This window comes from Leuciscus leuciscus, assembly GCF_965113295.1.
Source record: "Leuciscus leuciscus genome assembly, chromosome: 17".
Lineage (NCBI taxonomy): Eukaryota > Metazoa > Chordata > Actinopteri > Cypriniformes > Leuciscidae > Leuciscus > Leuciscus leuciscus.
This window is the reverse complement of record NC_138741.1, coordinates 12,891,491-12,911,874: the sequence shown is the minus strand read 5'-3', so window position 1 is coordinate 12,911,874 and position 20,384 is coordinate 12,891,491. Positions and strand designations below refer to the sequence as shown.

The window sequence follows — 20,384 nt, the reverse complement described above, 5'->3', positions numbered from 1 at the left end:
CAACCATTGACAGAAATATGAATCATAGGTAAACACCAGTTTCAGCTTACCTGAGAAGTAACAGTAGTTTTTAATAAAATTGAGTTCAAGATTCAATCTGTGTTAAACAGGACACATTTAAGAACATACATACAACTTTTGAGATACACATGCCATTCTTCCTCTAAGCATTGTGGTTTATGAAAATTTCTTTCAGTAAAAGGACCTAGACACGTTTTTGCTATCAAATGCAACACAAATAAAACCCTAATACACGGACCCTTTTGAAATGTATTCATTTCGGTCAGTCATTGATATGCATTTAAGGCAAAAATTCCAGCAAGACAATTATGAAAGCAAACACCAAAAAATCTTGAAAATAACATTATTATTATTCTAGAACCACATAGCCAGGCTCCCAACATATATCCAATTGAAATGTTGTAGTAAGTCCATTTAACTGAACAAAAACACAACTTGGGCCGCTTATAAATATATTATTGAGATACATTTGAGGTTGTCTGTTCTTGAATACACTAATTCATAATTTTCTTCTTAAATAGTGAAAAACATTATGTAACAAATGAAATGTAAAAACACAATCAAGAGGGTGAATACATTATACAGAGTCTATAAATGTGAAAACTGAAAGGCACTTTATTACTTCTATCAGTTTATTTCAGATCAGCAACAGTAGGTAAACACTATCAAAAAATTATGACTGTAAAATACCGTAACTTTAAAATACTATTTTAAAAAGTTTCATCACAACATAACAACAGAGTAAAAGCTGTCCTTCAACAATGAAATGATCCAGTCAACATGTAACAACTAAAATGTTTAAAACATTTTAAGGCCCGGGATAAATGGTCTAAAATTTTATAGAAATGTTATCTAAAATTCCCAGGATTCCATCCACCTGAGGCCGGCCATGGAGGAGGCAGGGTCATGTGCCAGCGGCCCCCTCATGCCATAGGAGAGAGGGTGAAAGAGGTAAAAGCTGAAAGGAGATGGACAGAAGAAATTTCAGAGTGAGATCAATATTAGATTGAAATAGACAATATTGGCCTGAATTTGTGACCCAAACAAACATAATATATAGAATATTCGTAAAATGCAAAAAAAAAATTCATTAAATAAAAGAATATAGCCCACTTCATTCATTTCTAACGAGAAATTTTGTAAAGAGTTTAAAAAAATAAAGCAAGCATAAAGGGGTTATGAGCCCAAAACAACTAAAGTTAAACATTGTGGAGCCTTACCTATAGATGAACCCTAACAAGAGTATAGATTGACCTCCCCTCAGAAGATAATGGGATACGGATGAACTAAAGAGAAGTTGAAAATTCTGAAGGAAGATGTCCAGAGTAATACCTTGAATAAAGAAGGTCATTAAATATGTTAACTGTAATAATGTTGTGCCAACAAATATGCTAATTAATGATGACCAAAATATTTTAAAGTCCAAAGTAGGTTTTACACAATTTACATAAGGCTAATTATTAACCTTTAGTCCATATGAAAATATTTTGATAAGCATATCAGCCGATTTCTGCCCTATGGCTATCTGGTTTGCCTTTGTACCTGTGAGCATACTGCTGAACAGCATGGCAGGAAAATAATGGTGGTAGTAGAGTATGCGACCCATGATGTAGAACGGGAGGTAGTGTAACAGCCAGCCCAAAAGCAGCATCCCACCACCCTCCATGAGAGCATGACAGTGCACTGAAAGAAAACATCAGCTGTTTTAGACTTCAGATTGGCTCTTGTACTGCACAATCTGCAGTGCTGCTTACCTTTCCTCATTCCCTCCATCTTCACTCCTCTCTGTATGGCTAAAGAAGCCACGGTCAGCATGACAACAAATAGAGCCAGACTCAGTAGATTCAGCCACCAGATGACCTGAGGATGAAATATGATGTTTTGGCAATGACAGGACAAGAGATCTTAGCAAATAGAGGGCATAAAAAAGGACAGAGACACTCACAGGGTTCCCGAGTAGATAAACACGGTACTCCGTCTCATTTACTCCAGAAAACCTCAAACCCTATTATGAATAATGAATAATGAATAATGATGAGATAGTACACAGATGTGGGTTTTCAAAACAGTTCTGTTATGGTAACTAAAACGAAAACTATTAAAAATAATTTTTGTTCATAGAAATAAAGCTGAAAAAACCCTTTTTGTGCTGTTAACTAACTAAACTAAAATAAGTTGACCACTAACTAACTAAACTAAAACTTTAAGTGCCCCTATTAAAGGCTCCTAATTTTTGTTTTGGGGGTCTCCTTTACATGCATCCAATGTAAAAACAAAAACAAAAAAATTTCTCAAAATATACATTGCACATCAGACATCACCACATTTCTCAAAGAGTCTGAACATGGTTTGCTCGAAGATTCAGTCTCTCTTAACCCATCCTTCCCGTCCTTTTCAGTCTGTTGTGATTGGTCTACCGCTTACGGATCATGTTGGAAATGAAACTTCCATTTGAATTCCAGCTCCAGAAGCTTCCCCAGCACTTGTATACACAGTGATTATGAACAGTAATGATGCTGTCAGTTTGAAAGTGCATGCAAAGTTGCTTTGGCAGCACAGAAAACAGTGTATTCTCAATGTCAACACCACGCACGAACCAACCTCTTCCAGGCTTCAGCTACAACTACAGTGTTTGAGGGAGGGTCAAAGTAGATGTTTGTGGGCAGACCAATGAAAACTATAGGCTGGCATTATGCAAATTTGTTACATACCTACATAGGTTCATGCAGGAAGTAAGACTGGAATTACTGACGACTCGTTTCGGCAGTTCAGAATCAGTTCTTTCTTTTGGGAGACATTAACTCCATTTAATTTTATTGTGCATTTTGATCTTTAAAAAATGTGCAGACCTTAAACAGCTATATAACACACTACATGAAAGGTAATATCCGAAAAAGCACAATTGGGGCACTTAAAAAAATTAATAAATTAAAGCTAAATAGAAATAACAAATAAAAATGTATTAAAACAAACTAAAATTAGAAAATATAAAAAAATAAAAGCTAATTAAAAATATTAATAAATACTATAATAGTATATAAATAACACTAAAATAACACTGCTATTAAAAAACACTGCTTATTCTTTAATCTGTCTATCAGATTTTATACAACTTACCTGATAGTTGATGGGCCAGTGCCAGGGCTTAGAGTTCACCTCATTGTCTTTGGCTTTCAAACCACTGTTTCCCTAAACAAAAAACAAAACAAGTTTTATTAAACTTAAACCATATAAATGAATTCATAAATTATTCCCATGTGAAAATCTTACCCTGATCATCACAATATGAGACTCCCAGAGGATCTCCAGGAAAGAGGGTTTGAGCACTAAAAGACTGATGTTGGGCACTGCAGATACACAAAGAAGTTGCACAAACAGCTGAGAAAAACCCATCCAGTGGCACATTTCTACCTATTATCATATTTTTTAAATGTAGCTCTATGTACATACATTTAGGGTTGATGTGATCCTCAATGTTCCACTGCGAGTTGGGGGTCTCTTTGACATATGGGCTACATGTGACCTCCACTTGCTCCCATCCCCTGTTGAAAAGAAAAATGCAGTTTAAAAAATGTCTTTCTGTGATAAGTTATGCGCAACTGACCAGAAGTGCGTTTACTATACAATGATGTAACTCACGGATTAACTACCATAGCATGATGCATCATTGGAAAAACTAATCAACTAGTCATGACTGTTTCCCTAAACCATAGTAACATGGTCACACCTCATTGGTTAGTAGTAACATTGGTTCAACAATATAGGACCGTCTTTAAGACATGTGGAGGAGTAATAAATTCTGCTGATTAATCTATTCGCTGCTAATTAATCTAATCTAATGCTAATTAATCTATTCGAGATCTCAGAGATGCTGCTGTAACAAACAAGGCACCTAAAGACTACTTCACTGTGTTTGTTCAATGTCCATGTTTGATTCATCGAGGGTTCCCTCTACATCACTCTCTGGAGTTCCCTTTTGCATTTTACACACTCCTCAAAAATGGCGCTGATTGTTGACATGCAAAAATATATAGATTAAAATTGATAAATATTTAAATAGAATGAAACATATAGAACGTACTGAATATTAGCTTGCTTATTGCACCCAAGAGCATGACAAGTCCACATGTCATTTAACAAGAAACTATGCTTCTAACTACTGCTCAAGAGCTGTAGTTCCAACCACACAAGTTTGCAATGGTTTTTGTGAATGTTTGTTGGAACTATAGTTTAGGAAAATTCCAAATTGCTGAACTATGTTGGTAACAACGGAAATTGCAACCATAGTTGGCTAATAATGCTTTATGGAAACGCACCCCTGATCTGAGTTTTCTCTGAACAAACGCTCTCACCACTTGGGTAGGGTCTTTCCAGAGGAGCAAAGCACACAACCCGTGGAGCGATGGAGAAAGCGCACTTTACTACGCAACACCTTCACCGGATCTCCCTTCCTCCCTCCACACACCTCCACCTGCCACAAGTCATTCATGTCTCCGCTTCCATTCTGAAACGAAAAGCGATTCCGTTTGATGATGCTACTGTCAACTTGTAAAAATGATCAATGTTCATAAGAGGTTCAAAGTTGCACTGAAGTTCGCTGTTAGTATGAGATCATAATTTTGCTGGCATCCAGATGACTGCACATGATAAATACAAATATTTAAATCTACAACTTTAACTAAAACAAACTGAATCTATTACACTGATAAAACAAAAAAGTACCAGATCAACTGACAGGTTTCTAAAAGGTTTAGTTTCTATACGGTGCACCAGGGATGATGTATTTTTGTCCTCCAAAACCTGTAAACGATTTAGCCTTTTTTCACTTCACTTTTCATTGTCCTGAAGTAAATAGAGTGGTGTAGGTATGATGTAAATTTGTAGGCCAAAACATGGAAGCGAGTTTGCATTTTAGCACTTCCGGTTTTGGGTTTTATTAATAGTTTTTTGGTTAAATGCCTGAAATAAGGTCTGTGGTTAAGACCAGCTCAAGATATTTTCACGTTTTTTTTTACGTACTTTAAGTACATCAGTAATACCCCTTTTTGATAAAAAAAAAAAAGCTTTTACTTGTCTTCAAAAAGGTGGTTGCTAACAAGTGGCTAAATGGGACTACAGGAGGGACATCAAACGTCATCACGCTGAATAGGTAAACTCATTTAATCCTAGTCCGCTTTCACAGCCTTATTGCGTTTTTAATCACTTCTATCTCAAACTTTAAAGGAAAATGTTTTTTAAATAAAGACTGAAAGTTGTCGGAAGCTTAGTGATGGCCTACAAAAATACATCATCACTGCAGCACTCTATAGCAAATGCCAAAACCTGTAACTTCTACTGAAAAAAGTATAGTACTACTCACAATGCCGTATCCTGTGACCTGCAGGTGTTTTTTGGTCAGTGGAGCTTCATGGAAATGACTGTGAAGATTCCTTGTAGTTCTGATGAGGAGAATCAGGTGTGCACTGTTACTATTATTATCATCACTTTTGCTTAAAAAAAAAAAAAAAACACTTGATGCTTACTCTTTGTGTTCCAGTCTAATGATGTCACCATTTCGGACCAGCTCTGATGACCCTGTGAGATCTTAGCAGAGAACAGGAGTTATTGACTCTTGTGCAGTGTCGATATAGGATAGTAAAGTAGTGCAAACATGTAAACGAACTCACCGTCAGAGTTGTCAGGTCTCTTGACCAACCACAGGTTGTTATAATCTTTGTGCAAATAGGCTGTAACCTACATGGGTGAAGATGAAAAATAGATTCAGGAGGAAAATTATTTATTGTTACACACCACATACATTTCTAAATACAAGGCAGATACTGTAGCAAAAATATACATTTAGATACTGTACACACTACTGTTAAAAATGTTTGGGCCAGTAATATTTTTTTTAAATGTTTTAAAGAAGTCTTTTATGCTCACAAAGGCTGCATTAAAATATTGTGAATATAATACAATTATTTTAATATAATAAATGTTTTCTCTTATAATCTATTTCAAAATGTAATTTTTTCTTGTGATGGCAAAGCTGAAGTTTCAAGCCGTCATTATTCCAGTCTTTAGTGCCACATGATCCTTCAGAAATCAGAATAATATAATAATTTGGTGCTCAAGAAACATTTCTTATATTATCATCACAGATGAAAACAGTTGTGCTGCTTAATATATTTGTGAAAACCATGATACAATTTTCAGGATTATTTAATTGAAAGTTCGGTAACACTTTAGTTTAGGGTCCAATTCGCACTAGTATCAACTACTTGTTTATGAGCATGCATATTAGTAGGATACTGGCTGTTTATTAGTGCTTATAAATCACATATTAAGGCCTTATTTTGCATGACCATATTCTACATTCCTTAATCCTACCCAATACCAAAACTTAACAACTACCTTTGTAACTATTAATAAGCAGTAATTAGGAGTTTATTGAGGCAAAAGTCAATAAACAGTTTATATTAAGTAAATAGTGAGAATTAGACCCTAATCTAAAGTGTGACCAAAGGTTCAAAAGAACAGCATTTATTTGAAATAGAAATCTTGTTACATTATAAATGTCTATGCCACTTTTGATCACCACTAATGTTGCATACAATATAATAGTTTTTTTTAGTTTTTTTCAATCTGACTGATCTGTAATTAGAAATTATAAACCAAAATAAGAAACAGGTCAGATGTTCATCTTAAAATCTTCCAGATAATGTTTACTGTTGTCTTCCTGTTTGGGTTTGGTAAGAGAAGCTGACCTGCTGTTGATGAGCTCCAACCCCCTCTGGGTAAAGGTGCCAGTGAGAGTGCAGATATCCTCCCGCAATTCGCAAATTTTTCACTGTTATGACTGAGCCATATGCCAGATCTGTGCGGAGGGAGGAGTAAAAGCCAAAGTAACATGAGAGAAACACAAGCAGTAAAAATGTCAAATATTGAGTATTAAGTTGTGCTTACACTCCGGCATGGAGGCGTTGTGTAGATTGTTTCCAATCAAGCGAGACTGGAAAGCAGAGCTGAAGAAACCGTCCCCGGGACCACTGTGTATGAAAAAGAAAGTTGTTAAAATTATATTTTATTCATGTATTAATTAGCAACTGCTTTTAGAATAGAACTGAATATCAATATTGGCTCAAACATACCTTCTGTTTAAGACAATGAAGTGGACGGCAAATATTGTAGTGTACAGGAACAACGGGAGCATTATCAACCCGAAAACTCGAGCAAGTAAGTGCTTCCCAAAATCCACCTTGAGAAAAACAAGAAACTATTTTCAGCATACACTACCATAAAAAAGTGAGATTTATATACAGTATATATAAAAAAAGAAGTTAATACTTTTATAAAACGCATTACATTGAAAGTGATAGTAAAGACTAAATAAAAGCTGTTCTTTTGAACTTTCCATCCTGGAAACGTATCACGGTTTACAAGGATATATTAAGCAGCACAACTGTTTTCAACATTGATAATAATAATAAATTATTCTGGAGCAGAAAATCAGCATATTAGAATGATTTCTGAAGGGTCATGTGACAATGAAGACTGGAGTAACGATGCTGCAAATACAGCTTTGCCATCACAGGAATAAATTACATTTTAAAATGCATTAAAATTTCAAATTGCGATAATATTTCACAATATTACAATCATTATGATTAAATAAATGGAGACTTGGTAAGAATAAGAGACTTCTTTCAAAATCTTTTTTTTTTTTTATCTTTCCGACACCAAACTTTTCAACAGTTGTGAATATCTTTGAAACAGGTTCTCATTTCTACCAGAGACAAGCTGAGGTCCCCAAGTAGCCTCCACAGATCAAATGCTGTGTTGATTCCCACCAAGAGGATGACAAATAGCCCCACAAACTTCACTCCCAGAGAACCAGAGAGGCAGACCCCCGTCAGAAGCAGCCAGAGCCACCAGGAGAAGCTGAAAGACCTGAAGACAAAAAAGACCATTTGCATTCCTGATACATTAGGTATACAAACTCAAACAATAAAGCTACATAGAGAGATTCCTCCTCTACCTGAGTCTCTGTGTGTTGAATCTGACCATGCACAGAACAGAGCCCATGATGAAAAACATTAGAATGGGATCCAGGAGAATGTACTGAGACAGGGTGATGCAGCCAGTGTCTGTTGTGAAATAGACCAGTTGATTTAGATTCTGATTATCGTCGTTGAATACAGCTCACCTCTGTGTTGATGATCACTACCACACTCACCAAATATAAGAAGAGAGGCTGCGATTAGCGCTGCTGGTGGAGAATGCGACAGCTCCAGGACAATAAGAAAGGCAAAAGGAGGAAGGCAGGAACCAAGAGCTGCACAGAACTACACACAAAGGAATTTAAAAAAAGGATTAGAGCTTACACTCAAATAATGATTGGATTTTGCATGGCTAAATTAAAAAGATAAATTAGATCTGGATTTAGTGATAGTTTGCAAAATTGTTAAACATTGTTTAAATTAATACATTTAAATAAGCTATACTACAATACTGACTTTATATTTTTACTTTCTTATATAAATAATTAACTTAAATTCTCTCTCTCTATATATACATACACAAAAATGTAGTGCTTGAAAGATATATATATCTTTCAAGCACTACTTTTTGGGTTTTCAAGGACTACAATCAGAGATCGCACTTATCAAACAAAATCTACAACTTACAATGCATTTAATAATATATATTAAATACAAAGTTTATGATGGCTATTATTGTTCAATAAATAATATTTTATATTATAATGTTGGCGTACTTCGTATCGAGAAAAAGTCTGATGGGGGTTTATCAGACAGGCTGCAGTGTTAATTTTGCGTGAAAAGATTGCATTTGTGTTTTTTTAGAAAAAAATTTATTTCATATAATGTATTTAAATAAGTCAAGCACTTTTTAAGTACCTCTTTATATGGCTGTTTTCAAGGGTTTTCCAGGACTTAAATTGCAAAAAGTGAAATTCAAGTACTTCAAGTACCTTGTACGAACCCTGTATATATATATATATATATATATATATGTACAGGGTTCATACAAGGTACTTGAAGTACTTTATTTATATAGCAATACTAAGTTACTAACTAATATATATATATATATATCCTATATTTCTCTATGTTTTTTTATATAAATAACTTAAGTTTACCTCTGTCCTATAAATCTGCATGAAACTAATTGGGAGACAATTAAAGGTTTACCGCTCTCATCCCCCAGTAGTTGTGGTGCTCATATTTGTCCCCTGGTTTTACGAAGGGAAAGGTGCCATCATAGCCTGTCAGGTATCCAGCAAGGCCAATCAGCATCTGAGTCAGGAGTGTAGATTAATTCACAAACTACAAACTACACAAAAACTGACTAAATACCGTAAATTGAGATTAAAGTGGAGAAACAGGGGTCTAGATGGAATGAAATCTATACCTTTCCAAGGGGTGGATGGACATCAAAGAAGAAGGTGCGATTAATGTAATAACTTCCCATTTTCCCGAAATGAGTCTCATCCCAACTGCAATAATGGATCATAATATGTATTGATCGGGTAATGATATAAGGTTATTATCACAATTCTACAGATCTAATGCTTACCATACATGTGGAGGCTCAGTGATCTTGTAAAAGCGTGTACACACAGAGAGCACAAGCACCAAGACCAAAGTATAAAGTGGAACATGATCATCATCTCTGCAGGGTGAACTGAAGTGTCCTCTTCGCTTGGGGATCCTTTTATTTGTCCCGTTTGAAGGTTGGGAAAGGCATTCAGCACCCTCGTTTACCCTACATGTTTGTCGATGTCTAACAGCTGATATGTCTTGTCTTTGTGAGTAAAGCTCCTTCGGTATGCCGTCCATTAGCAGGTTTTTTGATGAAGACAATGAGTCATTATTAGAGTGGCAAAAACACTATAAAGACAGTGCCTTCAGGCGCAGAGTTTATGAACAATGAGTCCTAACAGGATTTAAGATCTTGTAGCCTGGTCGTGTTGACATGTTGCTGAATGAGACATTCTTTTGCTCATTATTGCAACGGACCTATTGCCTTCCAGCTCATGTTTCGTGGGCTGTTCTAGTTGGGGAAGTATCGGGAATGTCTGCACTTCACTGTCACCTGCTGGACAGGAGAGGCTCACATGCGGCCAGTATGAATCTAAAATGTGGTGGAAAATTGTTAGGAAAACCGGCGTTTTCTGCAGTCTAAGAAAATGATTCAATTTAAACAACATTGTTGTTCCTTTATTGTACATAATAGGAATTATAATGACTTTTCCCATGCAGATAGACAGCGGCCTATTACTCAGAATATTCCAATAGCAGGAAAATAAACAAATGTCAAGGTTGATTTATTTTAGTCAGATTTTTTAGTGTATGAGCACAATAAAGATTGAGAGGGTCTAAAAAAAACATTAAAAAAAACGGTGTCTATTTTAAATTTAATATGGAACTTAATAAACAATGCTATGGAATAATTAGCAGGTGGCTTTTTTTAAAATCAGTCTTCTGATTATATGTTATTAATTGATGTGTATATATGAGTAAAATTAGGGTGTTATCCTCTGCAAACAGATTTAAATATTTTAAATAAATTATTTTAAACTGTAATTTGATGTATACTACTACTATTTTAAAGATAATAATAACTGGCACAGACAAGATAGGATACTATAGTTAATTTTTTTTAATAGTTACGGCCCAGAATTATAGGCAAATAGGTGATTAACATACTCACAAAATCACAGCAAAATTAAGAAAACATGAACGCAGACACATACACCATGCTTATGCCTTGCACTTTAATCAGGAGTGGAACTATAAATGTGCATTCACATCTTTTGTACTTCTGAAGTCCATATAGGACCATGTCCTTCAACCACCCATATACTTCCGACCACTGCTGTGAAGAAGATTCTACAAACAAGAGAAAAAGTCATTCTTAAAACTCCATTAGATGAGTGTATGGTCCGTTCGTATCCAGCTTCAGTACTTGTCGGTTTCCATACGTTCCATGTTTGACCTCTGTAACAGTGTCACTGCTCTTGCAGGCTGAGAGTTCACTTTGACAGTGAGACACAAAGCTGTCGTAGAGCCTCAAGCCTTCATCTTTCCCAATGTTGCCATGGTACTGCATCCCTTTCCCTTTTGGTTTTCCTCCAAGTGTGGCTTGTGGTACTATGAGAACACTGCCAGGTAGTGAAAGGACTGAGGTATACTTTCCAGATTCGGTCTCACAAAGCTTCATGTTCAGCAGAGTGTTCACTGAGAGGGAAGAACAGCTGTAAATTAAGCAGATTATTGAATTGTCCTAGCCTATATATTGTATTATATTTCAGAATTCATGCATACAGTATGTTTTATTGCAAATATGAAGAGCAATTGCATACCCATTTTGGGGATTATATCTTCAGTTGCACCTTTGAAAAAGCAGATGTAGATAACCATTCCCCTGTTAATCTGAATAATCAGAAATACATTAGACGGGTCATCATTTGGACAAAAACTAGAATTAATTAAGATGAATTGTGTAATTATTTGTCTGCTACCTCAGGCCATTCAGCTTCACTCTCAGCATCTGGAGGTTTGACTTGCAGTCGTGCATGCAGACACTGCTGGAGAATCACTCGCGCTTTCATGTCGTTATCTGTTCTCTCGGACATTCTACGAAATCTTCGATTGCGATGAATGTGATCGATTTACTTCCGAGATTATATAAATAATATATGTTTTGTTGCGTGAACTTCACAGTTTCATTTGTAATGGAAATGAACTCTGGAACTTCAGGGGGTTCCGTTTCCGCGTGTGAATCCAAACATTATACGTCATCAACAGGAGACAGTGCGGCTCAACCTCACGACAGCTCATGCCATATATTTAGAAAAACTGCACTGTATTTGCAATCTTTAATGTTTTTTAAATAAAGAAATTGGTGATCCAGTGTAACCGAGTGCTTTAAACTGACACCACAGCGGTGGTAGTCTTTGTTTTGCTCGTGACATAGTCTGTCTCTTTATAAACCTGATAAGATGGTTAAATTACACGACAGCTACAAAAAGCTATTGCAAATATATACATTTTCCTCAAATATTATAGGCACACCGCTATTGCCTAGCAGATTTGTTCCATCACATCAAAATAATAGACATGAAATTCGTTTCAAGGTAAGAAAATGTCAGAAATAGATAGTGATTACATTGCCATTAGTATAATGCCATTATTATTATGCTTGCTTTGGTTTTGTCTCGTATGTTATATGATCAGTGTCTGTCTGCCTGTTCGTGTTATTGTATCTAGATTGTATATTTGGATCTGTCAACATTATGTGAAGTGTCCTTGGGTTCTTGAAAGGCGATATATAAATAAAATATATTAAAGTATTAATGTTGTATAGCATGTATTTTTCATAAAGATGCATAGACCCAACTACATTAAATTATAGACTGTAATAGTGGTGAATATGCTCAAACTTTATTGTGTTAGACTTCAGGTGCTGGTGAACGAACTCTACAGGAGAGACAGAGGCAGCACATGGCACGAGGTTTGCCAAAACAGAAGCCCATAGCTGGAGTGAAGGAGGTCATTGTTGTTGCATCAGGGAAAGGAGGGGTGGGAAAGTCCACAACAGCAGGTTTATTGTCTTTTGCATTCATTGACCTTTGTTTGTTTCATTCCACAAAAATATGCCTTTGGTCAACTGCCAATATTTCTCTGAAACACTAATTTAGTTGAATGTCTTCACAGTGAATCTTGCTCTTGGAATTATGGCTAATGATCAGGTAACATACAGAATCCAGATAACCCAATCTTAGCCACTGTGTTAAATCGACACAATTATTGCAGTTGATTTGCCTTCAATAAAATCTTCTTTTATACCGCTTTTACATGTAGAGTAAATCAGTGGGTCTTCTAGATGCTGATGTCTATGGCCCTTCAATTCCCAAGTTAATGAACTTAAAAGGAAACCCTGAATTAACAGACAGTGAGTGTTGTGGCCACATTTGCTTTATAAACAAAAATATTTAAAATAATACAAATGAAAATGGTCAGTCATGTCTGATCCATTTTTCCTCTTTATTTTCAGATAACTTGATGAGACCACTTGTAAATTTTGGAATTTCTTGGTAAGTACATTTCTGAATAATAGCTGTAGTCCAACAATATTATGTTATATAGACAACCATTTAAATCTTCTGGGGTCGGTATGATTTAAAATATATATATATGCTCCTTAGCATGGCTGCATTTATTTGATCAAAATAGAGTAGAACAGTAATATTGTAAATTATTAATATTATAATCACAAATTTAAAGTAATTGTTTAAAAAAAAATTTTTTTATATATTTTAAATACAATTATTATTCCTGTAATTGCAAGGCTGAATTTTCAGCAACATTACTCCAGTTTTCAGTGTCACATGATCCTTCAGAAATAATGCTAATATGCTGATTTATGTTAAAAAAACATTTATTATTATCATCACCGTTGGAAACTGCTTAAAATTTCTGTGGAAACCGTGATACTTTTTTCAGGATTCTTTGATGAATAGAGAGTTCAAAAGATCAGTATTTATTTGAAATAGAAATCTATTGTGACATTATAATCTCTTTCTAACAATATATCTTTACTGTCACTTTTGATCAATTTAATGCGTCTTTGCAGAATAAAAGTCACTTACTGAATAACTGTCACTTTTGATAATCCGTGCTGAATAAAATCATAAAATTATTTTGAAAACAAACAAACAAAAAATCTTACTGACCCCAAACTTTTCAAAGTTTTAAGTTATTGTTTTTGTTTTTGTTTCTCTCCAATTTTATTTTCATTTTTTTTAAATCTTAAAGTTTGCTTTCCCTACAGCATGTCAATGGGCTTTCTGGTTGAAGAGGTTGCACCTATTGTGTGGAGGGGTCTGATGGTGATGTCAGCTATTGAGAAACTCGTTAGACAGGTGTGTAATTTAGATTTAGAAATTGCTGTTGAAATATGGGATTTATCAAATATATAATTTTTCTCTATGGTCCTCGTCCAGCACAAATAGATGCGATTTCTTCAAGTGATTTCAATTTCCATTCATTAGCATATCTTAAATTAATGTGCATGAATTGTTGTTTCCATGCAAAATTGTGTCCAATTTACTCAAAATTGCTGTTTCTTTCACCACTATAATTACTTTTCCCTTCCAGGTAGACTGGGGGAATCTGGATTACCTTGTGATTGATATGCCACCTGGAACCGGAGACGTCCAACTGTCTATTACTCAGAACATTCCTATAGCAGGTAAATAAACAAATGAAAGAAGATTTTTACCTAATGTCAGTCACAACAAAGCACCATGGATTTTCAGATTCAGATTCTCATAATTGTCATTTCTTCTATCAGGTGGGAGACAATTGGATACATTAACATTCTCTAGTATTCAGAACATTCATTATAAAATCAGTTTTTACCACTCTATATCACAATCTAAGTAGTAATTGACAGGTTTATTAATTAAATGACAAGTCTTTCTGTATACTTTCTGTGGACTTTTGTCGGTTTTACCTCTTAGGCGCTGTGATAGTGTCCACTCCTCAAGACATTGCCTTGCTAGATGCACGAAGAGGTGCTGAGATGTTCCGAAAGGTTAACGTACCGGTAAAGCATTTGCTTTTGTATTTGAAGGTTCTACCTTGTCATTTAATTACATTGAAGCAAAGTGAGAGTCACATTTAATTTATTGGTATCAATATTTATTTATTGCTTTATAAATATAAATTAAAGTATGTGATTTGCTTTTTCAGGTACTGGGTTTGGTTCAAAACATGAGTGTTTTTCAGTGTCCCAAATGCAATCATCAAACACACATTTTCGGCTCAGATGGGGCTAAAGAGCTGGCTCATACCCTCGGTGTTGAGATGCTTGGTAAGATCATTCATCAAAATATATTACTTTATGATTGATTGTTTAGCATTTAAGCACATTTTTCAAAACTGTGACATTTATGAAATATAATACAAAATATGAAGTAAAACTGTTTGTAACTAGATTTGATTCAAGTGGATTAGCCACTCTCTGAGGACACACGGTTTCTCTTTTCTCACTGCAGGAGACATTCCTCTTCATCTTAACATTAGAGAGACATCAGACAAAGGACAGCCTGTGGTTGTGTCGTCCCCAAATAGCCCAGAAGTAAGTGGATCATAATGGACTCCTGTCTTGCTTTTCATTGTTTTCTATTATGGTAGTTACTGTAAGCCTTTCAGGATCTTTGGGTGGCAAAATTTGCTACAACACCACTTTGGTAGCATATATTGATAAATTACAATTTGTATTTATTTTTAATTAAAAGTTTTAAACCTTTTCAGTAGCATGTGTTTATTATAAAAACTACAATTTACGAATTTGTACAATTCAGAAACCCTTGTTGTAACCGTTAAGTGAACTGCAGCCAGCAACTAATTGTTCATGCTCTCACTCGTGCACGTAACGTACAAGAAACTGAACGTTACATGATTCAGTGCCCTGATATATGTAAATATATATATGTAAATACGTGCTGTGCCCTTTCCTCTCAATAACAAAATAAACACACAACAAAAATGACAGCAGTAAGAAAACAGCAGTTAAGAACTTCTGATCATAGCGATGTGGAGATGCTTGCACAAGCTCTGCAATTCACTGGCATTATGTCGACAGACTACATATGAGGTAAAATTACACAATTATAATGATAGTTTAGTATATTTGAGACTATAGACTATATAGATCTGGCTGTGTTAGACTAAAAGTTGAAAAAATCTCCTTTTTTTGCACAACACATTGACATTACAGTACAAAATGGCTCTTTCGGTATTATCTGGAACATTTTATAAGCATTCATTTCATGTGACATAGAAGGGAAGAGAGGCTCTCGGGAATCACATCCTTTTGATTTTCCCGGCAAAAACGTCCCCAGTCCTTCACATAAAAATCAGTCCACAGGCTTTTTAGACGTTTTAAAGTTCGTACAAGCTGTTTACAAGCAATTTATACATGAAAATTCTTACATATAGCCCATAATATAGGTATAGGTACATAATGTATAATATAATATAGGTACATAAAAAATATAGGTACCTAAATATAGGTACATAATGTATAATATAATATTATACCTGAATACTAAATTCTATTTCTCAAACCCACTTGTGTTGAGATAAATGGCACAAATGGCAATATAAATATTGTATATTATATATACATGATAAATTATGTACTTAAATTGAAATGCTCTTTGAAACTTTCTAGTTTGCGCCAAAATTTGGTTATTCCTGAACGGTCAAGCAAAAAATGTATCACTGAACTACTATAATATGCCTTTAAGTACTTTGGTTGTAAAATGTTAAACTAACTAAACCAATTGGCAGATTTCTATCAGAGTTTCAGATTATTACAAGTAACAAATGCTTGTAGAACTGATTTGAAAAAACATTTATAAACTAATTTTAGAATATATCTAATAATTTTATAACTAATTCTTATATAGTTATGCATATTTATCTGTTTTGCAGGCCGAAGCTTACAGAAGAGTTGCAGCAGCAGTAGTACGGCGACTGGCGAAGCATCCAAGTTAAATGACTTCCAGATTTAATCTAGTCTTGGTGACCTGAGGAAAATGTCAGTATTGTGTCATTGCCTCCTAATCAACTTATTTACCCATTTAAGTTGGTATTACATGCCTATTAGAATGTTATAATTTATGTTATTTATACACAGACATACTGTTTATGTTATTTACAGGCATTAAAATAACTCATATTAATAACATAATTTTGAGTTTGAAAAGTTTGGGAAATCACAGATTTTAAGTTACTTTAAATTCACTAATATAGTGTCCATTTTAGTGTGCAAATCTAAGATGTTTATATTTCCCCACTAGAATAGTTGTGTTTACCCGGAACATGCCGGAAGGAACTGGGATAAAGCGCAAATTTAGTGCTGCTTCAGTCAATACATAAAGATGGTCATTACAGGTCTTAGCCACTTGATGGCACTGCAAATGTATTCATACATCTCATTGTGCTTTGTGTTTGATTTATTGCGAAACAAGCTAAATTAGGTATTTCGGTTTAACTATGACTTTTCCTATTATGATAGTTAACATGATTGGACTCTTACTTAACTCCATTTAATAAAGAAAAATGGTTCCAGTCCAGTAGGAAAGTGGGATGAAGTTTTCACGGGATGAGAAAAACAGGGTCACTTCCTGAATATTTTCAGAGCTCCCTTGACTCAGCTGAAACAGCCGTATTCAGTCCACCCCTGTGTAACAGGCCAGACAGACCAGTCTGTGATTCATCATCGCATTGAAGCTATTCTGCTTTCTTTTAGTCTCAATTGCTTAACTGTTCCCAGAAGACTGACCCTGGGATTTCAGCTGTACAATGACCTCAGCTGAATTTGGACAGTTACACATTTGGTGTTATTTATTTTCTCTTTGTTCTCATGATAAATAAAGGTTTATCCCGATAACGTGCTTTGTCTGATGTCACTGAGCGCAGTGGTGTGACTCACACTGCCATGAGTGTGTCATTGAGGTGTGTAAAAGGGCATTCATATAGAGATGTGGAATTCACCAAAATTATGCTTGGGATTATTGTCCCGGAAAGGGAATTTCACAATGAATTGGAGAAAACTGAAAGAAAGATCCTACCAGCTGATCCTAGTTCAGACAACTTCCACTATCTGTTTGTCAGAAACTCTATGGCATATTCAGATTACTTAACAAGCAACATGATTGAGCATGTTTCAGGTAATTCCCAGTTATGATGGAAATGGATTTCTAAAACATGTCCCAGTGTCCTTGTGGTGTTATCAGTGACATTATAAAAGCAGACTTTGCCCCATGTGGTAAATACGGCTTATAGCTCCCAAGGCTATGGGAAAAAAAAATCAATAATTAAATGGGGTAGCTGTGCAGCCCAAGAGGACAGTCTTATTTCTGTGTCATCTTTGATTCATGAGCAGATACTCTTAATAAGATAAGCTGAGGTGCAAACATGAGATTTAAGGAGAAATCATTTCTTTTTTTAATGAATTTTGCTCAAGAAAGATCACATGAATGCATGTTGTTTGTCCCGTGGCTGTAAATTGTTCTATTTACATTATTTAGAGTAAAACTGAACACATTTTTCAGTCAGACCCAAAATCAAATGACCATCAACTATCACAGCAACTGACACAAAATGTTAACTATAGTAAGCTCTCTCTGCATCCTCATACATGAAGTCTTCATGGCTAAAGTATTGGCTTCATGCCTGTATATTGGCTGAAATTGAGATCTGCACATGCATAATAAAAGACTTATGTATTATTGATTAAAATTATGTAAGGTACATGCCTTTTGGGGCCAAGGTTTTCAAGTGGTGCTCACTGCAGCTCCCCCTCTCTGGATGCCATGGGTTGAGCTTGACCTAGTCCAGCTCCACCTCTGTGGATCTAATGGGTGGAGGGACAGAGTTATGGGTTGGGTTAGGGTGTGGTTGGACCTTCTAGCTCCACCCATTACACCCACATTACATCCAGAGCTGGACTTCATGCTCCACCCATGGCTCTGCAATAAGCAACCTCAAGGTTTTTCAAAGCACCTATATAAAACTGAAAAAAATTAACCAACCAGCTGATCCCTAGTTCAGTTAACTTCCACTATCTGATTTTGGAGACCCTATGGCATATTCAGATTGCTTAACAAGCAACATGATTGAGCATGTTTCAGGTAATTCCCAGTTTTGCTGGAAATGGATTTCTAAAACATGTCCTGTAAAACATATATAATGTTGCCATATATAATAAATCTTCTTTAATGCTATATCTTGGGACCTGATTCTAAAACATCAGAACACTTTCAGAAATTTTTTTTTTGCAAAAATTGTATGGATATAACTGTAACTGGCGCAGCATCCTTAAAGGGACAACTTTGCATCTTATTTACCCCTAAAAGGTCCAAGTATACGTGTATATATATATATATACACACACACACGTTACATGTATTTATTATAGTAATAACTATAAATTCTGCATATTTCCATGCAACTAACCCTGAAACAAACACGTATCCTACCCTAAAACTATAGTAAGTACATGTTAATTACTATTACTCAGTACTTAAATGTATAATTACACTGTAACAGGGACACATTAAAATAAAATGTAGCCCAACCTTGATTTGTTATAAATATTTTAGTTTTTGAAAGTTTTTGAAGTGTGCCCCATAAAGATAATTCAATATTTTGTATATTCGCCATGTTGAGCTTTCCTATTTTATTTGTTCTGTAAAGTGGGATCATCTTTTCTCCACCTGTCAGCTTAACTAAAATATCAAAATATCCCATTGAAGTTCTTCCCATTGAAAATACTCATAGGAAGCGTGCGCTCTAATTCTTCAGAACTTATTTAATTTTTCATCCTAGCTAAAAACAGCATTCTTAAGCTTTAGATTTTAAGATCAGAGAGACATTTTGACAATATTCCACATGTGGCTGGGCTTATTTGCATGATATCTCTTCTCCTCAGTGACCCGGAAACCCAGCCCTTCCCACAATCCTAAGCGTGGATCCATAACCATGGCAATGTAGCTGTGCTGCTGCTCAGGCTAAATAGCAGCAGCAGCTGGTTCCAATTGCACTGCAGCACAAGGGAACAGGAAGGGAGGGGGGCAATGTATGCTTAAAGAAGCGCCTATGAGTTGCTTTTAGCTCTCTAGCATCATCTTCTTTACAATAAACTTTGGAGGCACCTCTTTAAGCAATATCAGCCGTATAAAACTATATTATAAGAAGTAGTTTGTGTAGTTGATCAGGTATATATATAGCCTATATATATATATATATATAAAACTTTGGGGGATACCCTTCCTGAACATTTACCTAAGTGCTTGGCTATTTTAGATTGTACTAAATCCACACGGCGATGACTAGCCCAATCTTGCACAATCAGGCTTCACACAAAGGGTGTGGACACCAGAGCTTCTCAGCAAGACTGCAGGCACAGCTGACGGTGAATCTGCAGATCTGAGGGGTGTTGGAAGGAGATTTGGGTTGGGGGGAGAAGGTAAATAATTCATGATGTAAAAAAAAAAGAGAAGGAAGGAGATTTAAAGGAAGGCACTGCCAGACATATTAGTGAGGTTTGATGCTGAGCGTTTGATGTCCACATGTTTGTGTTTTGTGAGCAGTAGTTGCCAATGGACATTAATTACTGCTGCTCTGCATACAGCCTGTGTTAGGGAAGTTCAGTCATTACTGAATTCTGTTATAGCATGACAACTTAAAAAATATATAACAATAATAAAAACATCTCAAATAGTACTTTAGAATCATCGCTGTTATTGTTGACTAAAACATTTTCAGTAGTTGAAATAAAAG

General features: G+C 35.3%; 3 protein-coding genes across 3 annotated transcripts; 1 reads left to right on the top strand and 2 right to left on the bottom strand.

The window, feature by feature from the left end:
* Positions 1-36: 36 nt before the first annotated feature.
* On the bottom strand, positions 37-10,082 carry pomt2 (protein-O-mannosyltransferase 2). Its single transcript, XM_082142643.1, has 21 exons — positions 9,598-10,082; positions 9,433-9,517; positions 9,213-9,317; positions 8,237-8,345; positions 8,039-8,147; positions 7,791-7,950; positions 7,152-7,258; positions 6,967-7,049; positions 6,768-6,877; positions 5,688-5,754; positions 5,544-5,604; positions 5,381-5,459; positions 4,374-4,525; positions 3,472-3,563; positions 3,292-3,368; positions 3,139-3,210; positions 1,967-2,026; positions 1,776-1,881; positions 1,564-1,704; positions 1,242-1,353; positions 37-979 (listed from the first exon to the last, which is right to left on the bottom strand). The coding sequence occupies exons 1-21, from the start codon at positions 9,858-9,860 to the stop codon at positions 874-876; spliced, it is 2,256 nt and encodes a 751-aa protein (XP_081998769.1). The 5' UTR covers positions 9,861-10,082; the 3' UTR covers positions 37-873.
* Positions 10,083-10,665: 583 nt separating this feature from the next.
* Positions 10,666-11,802, bottom strand: dtd2 (D-aminoacyl-tRNA deacylase 2). The gene is made up of 3 exons (XM_082143062.1): positions 11,546-11,802; positions 11,387-11,456; positions 10,666-11,261 (listed from the first exon to the last, which is right to left on the bottom strand). The coding sequence occupies exons 1-3, from the start codon at positions 11,657-11,659 to the stop codon at positions 10,939-10,941; spliced, it is 507 nt and encodes a 168-aa protein (XP_081999188.1). The 5' UTR covers positions 11,660-11,802; the 3' UTR covers positions 10,666-10,938.
* Positions 11,803-11,828: 26 nt separating this feature from the next.
* Positions 11,829-18,869, top strand: nubpl (nucleotide binding protein-like). Its single transcript, XM_082143061.1, has 11 exons — positions 11,829-12,160; positions 12,480-12,627; positions 12,741-12,775; positions 12,888-12,978; positions 13,081-13,120; positions 13,858-13,948; positions 14,184-14,277; positions 14,549-14,634; positions 14,781-14,901; positions 15,086-15,168; positions 16,530-18,869. The coding sequence occupies exons 1-11, from the start codon at positions 12,026-12,028 to the stop codon at positions 16,590-16,592; spliced, it is 987 nt and encodes a 328-aa protein (XP_081999187.1). The 5' UTR covers positions 11,829-12,025; the 3' UTR covers positions 16,593-18,869.
* Positions 18,870-20,384: the final 1,515 nt, after the last annotated feature.